Source organism: Anneissia japonica, unplaced genomic scaffold, assembly GCF_011630105.1.
Source record: "Anneissia japonica isolate Jap-2015-1 unplaced genomic scaffold, ASM1163010v1 scaffold2737_len523936_cov211, whole genome shotgun sequence".
NCBI lineage: Eukaryota > Metazoa > Echinodermata > Crinoidea > Comatulida > Comatulidae > Anneissia > Anneissia japonica.
Genome location: NW_022735439.1, coordinates 378,809 through 381,501, shown reverse-complemented (window position 1 = coordinate 381,501; position 2,693 = coordinate 378,809). Strand labels below are relative to the sequence as shown.

The 2,693-nt window shown below is 35.8% G+C and overlaps 1 protein-coding gene across 2 annotated transcripts in view; it reads right to left on the bottom strand.

The window, feature by feature from the left end:
• Positions 1 to 2,693, bottom strand: part of LOC117116602 (E3 ubiquitin-protein ligase TRIM71-like) — a 5,554-nt gene extending 2,861 nt beyond the window's left edge. The window contains exon 1 of one of the 2 annotated variants that reach the window (XM_033260672.1): positions 2,556 to 2,693. Coding sequence is in view for 1 of the 2 variants with exons in the window: in XM_033260671.1 (XP_033116562.1) it covers positions 717 to 789 (73 nt within the window). In the remaining variant the exon portion in view is untranslated. Of the gene's footprint in view, positions 1 to 716; positions 793 to 2,555 lie in introns of those variants that run through there. The other variant, XM_033260671.1, reaches the window with a different exon arrangement.

Sequence of the window (2,693 nt, the reverse complement as noted above, 5' to 3'; positions counted from 1 at the left end):
ATAATAATAATAATAAAAATAATAATAATAATAATAATAATAGTAATAAAAATAATAATAATAATAATAATAATAATAATAATAATTACAATGTTCTTCCTCAAGCCTGTGTACAGCTACAATCACAAGAAGAAACAGAAAAAAGGAAATGTTCATTCCGGGTGGAGGGTGAAGGACTTGGCAAAAAGGAAAAATGTAGTTGTACAGTAATTTGGATGGGGTCAGGTTTGGATGGGGTCAGGTGTAGCAGTGGCTCCGAAATGTCTGATGGAGGTCCCAAAATAACAAATTTTTTTTTGGAAGAAATATATTTATTATTCATTGTGGTATACAAGTTTGTAGGGGATGGCTGAATCGCGAAAGTGTTATTAATATACAGTACCTCCATGGTTGAATTATAACAAAAGTTTTATAATTTTTTACCATATACAAGTGTAAGATTAAAAAAATTATGCTAGCACATAATTATTAGATGCTAAAGGTTCTAAATTATGCCAAATAGCATAATTGACAGGCCTAGTGGTGACGGACGTGTTGGAGTGTTTAACGAAACATTCAACAGAAGTGGGTTTTTCCAGGTTTTATCTGTTTATCTGGTTTGTCACTTACTGTTGCCTACTTTTCCCAATATTAATCAATTGGAATGATTCAATTCTCTCCTAATAGTTGCCTATTATATATAAACACATTCCTCACAATAAACAGCTTCTACTTACTTATTACCCGAAACAAAATTGGATTGGAAACTACTTTTGAAATTTCCTTTGTTCTTCCATCCCAGTGATACATAGACTGTGGCTACCTTTTTTTGTTTTGCAATTATGAATAATTTTATATTTTCATGGTCAATACATGTCATTGCTCAGAAGCACTGAGCCATGCAAAAGAAAACAACTACAGTACTAAATCAAAATAATTGATTTGGATAGGCGAATTATGTTTTATTCCAAGACCTTGTCGTGGCGTTAGACAACGGGCAGTCCAGGCCTGTCTGATGTAACGGCCCTGCTGGCACCACTACTGCCTGAAGTCTCAGACTTGAATATTTTATTTTATATTTTCAAAGTTAAAGAGCTAACTATATTGTGTATGGGCATAATATGACATCAAGCTGCCAAGGGGAGAAAACTGTAACGGGGCAAGGGTTGGTGTGGGCTTTCTTCTGAAAATAGATAGAATATGTCAAAAACCAGAGCCAGGCGTCAACATTCCAATGCATGATTCTTACCAGGAATAATACTTTAGTTATGCAACTACTGTATTTTTTAGCATTGTTCAATTTTTTTTAAACCAAATGGTAGATAAATATCTCATCTCATATTACATAATATTTTTTCTGTGCATGACTATCAGAAAATATAAGGTTTTGTCAAAAATGAATTTTTATAAGGCCCAAAATAGTGATTTGAGACCACGTTTGTAATGTGTTTTTATAGGCAAATTAAGCTGGCAGTGGCCTACTAGACTACAGCATATTAAAAAATGTGGAATCTTAAATTTTACAAGCAATATTTAAATTTATTTTGCATATTAGACGACAACACAAGTTCTTTGATTAAACTATAATTATTAATGTTCCACCAAAGACCTCACATCGCAGACCTCATGTTTTTAGTGGAAAAACCCAAGCCAGAAAGTTGTTGTGTACCCAGCAGTCGGCTGCCTTTATATCACTTACGTCAGATTGCATTCAAAGGGGCACACTGCTGCATATCCGGCTATCGGAAATGAGTACCGTCCATAGAGATATAATAAGATAGCTCTATGGTACCGTCATATTAGTCTACGTTATACAGTCACTGCCCTGCATCCACCATGTTTAAATAACAATCACGAATAAAATATAATTTGCGAAGGACGAAATGACATTTGCAGCAAGACTTCTCATACAACAGAAATAAACGTTGCATGGAGTTGGCGAAAAATGGAGATCAAATGAAAAAACGATGTGTTTTAGCAAGTATTTAAAACTCTCTTTTTTAAGCCTTCGCCAAAATGCCTAAAAGCAGTTGGTTTTTTTTCGCCACTCCAAAATATTTTTCACCCATGGTGACTTAGCGATCGGTTAGCGTGAGCCAAGACTGAGCAAACACTACACACTTAACAACTTTGCTTTGCGACGAAAAACAAAATCTCGGAAAACTTTTTGTCACGACACATGCGCATTTTCATAAATGTCTACACACGCACGCAAAAAAGTGAATCCTGCGAAGTGACTGTCAGCTACGCTGTGTTCGACAAATCTATTAAATTATTATTCGCGGCAGCACCTTCGGCACTCCATACACCGCAGCTAAAATGCATGACAATATACAAACTCACGGCCAAAATGACCCGGGGCTGAATCGACCCACGGCCGAAACGACCATACACCTGTGTAAAGCATGGGGGATTTCCGAATTTCCTCCACTGATAATAGTAGATATCAGTAATTTCCTCATACAAATAGAGGCGCATAACCAAATATCAACGGAAATTATCAATCCGCGAGTGATGCATGATGGGATTTATGGTGGCCCGCTAAAATAAAATCAAGATAATTTGTCTCTTTTTACCTGTTTATAGGCTAATACACTGTATCGCAGCAAAATATGTTTTGTGTAAAGAACCCAACAAGGGTAGAATATGGAAATTAACTCGTAGAAAATTTGCAGACGACTGTCTCTAATCTTGACTGCTATAAACTGGCCAGA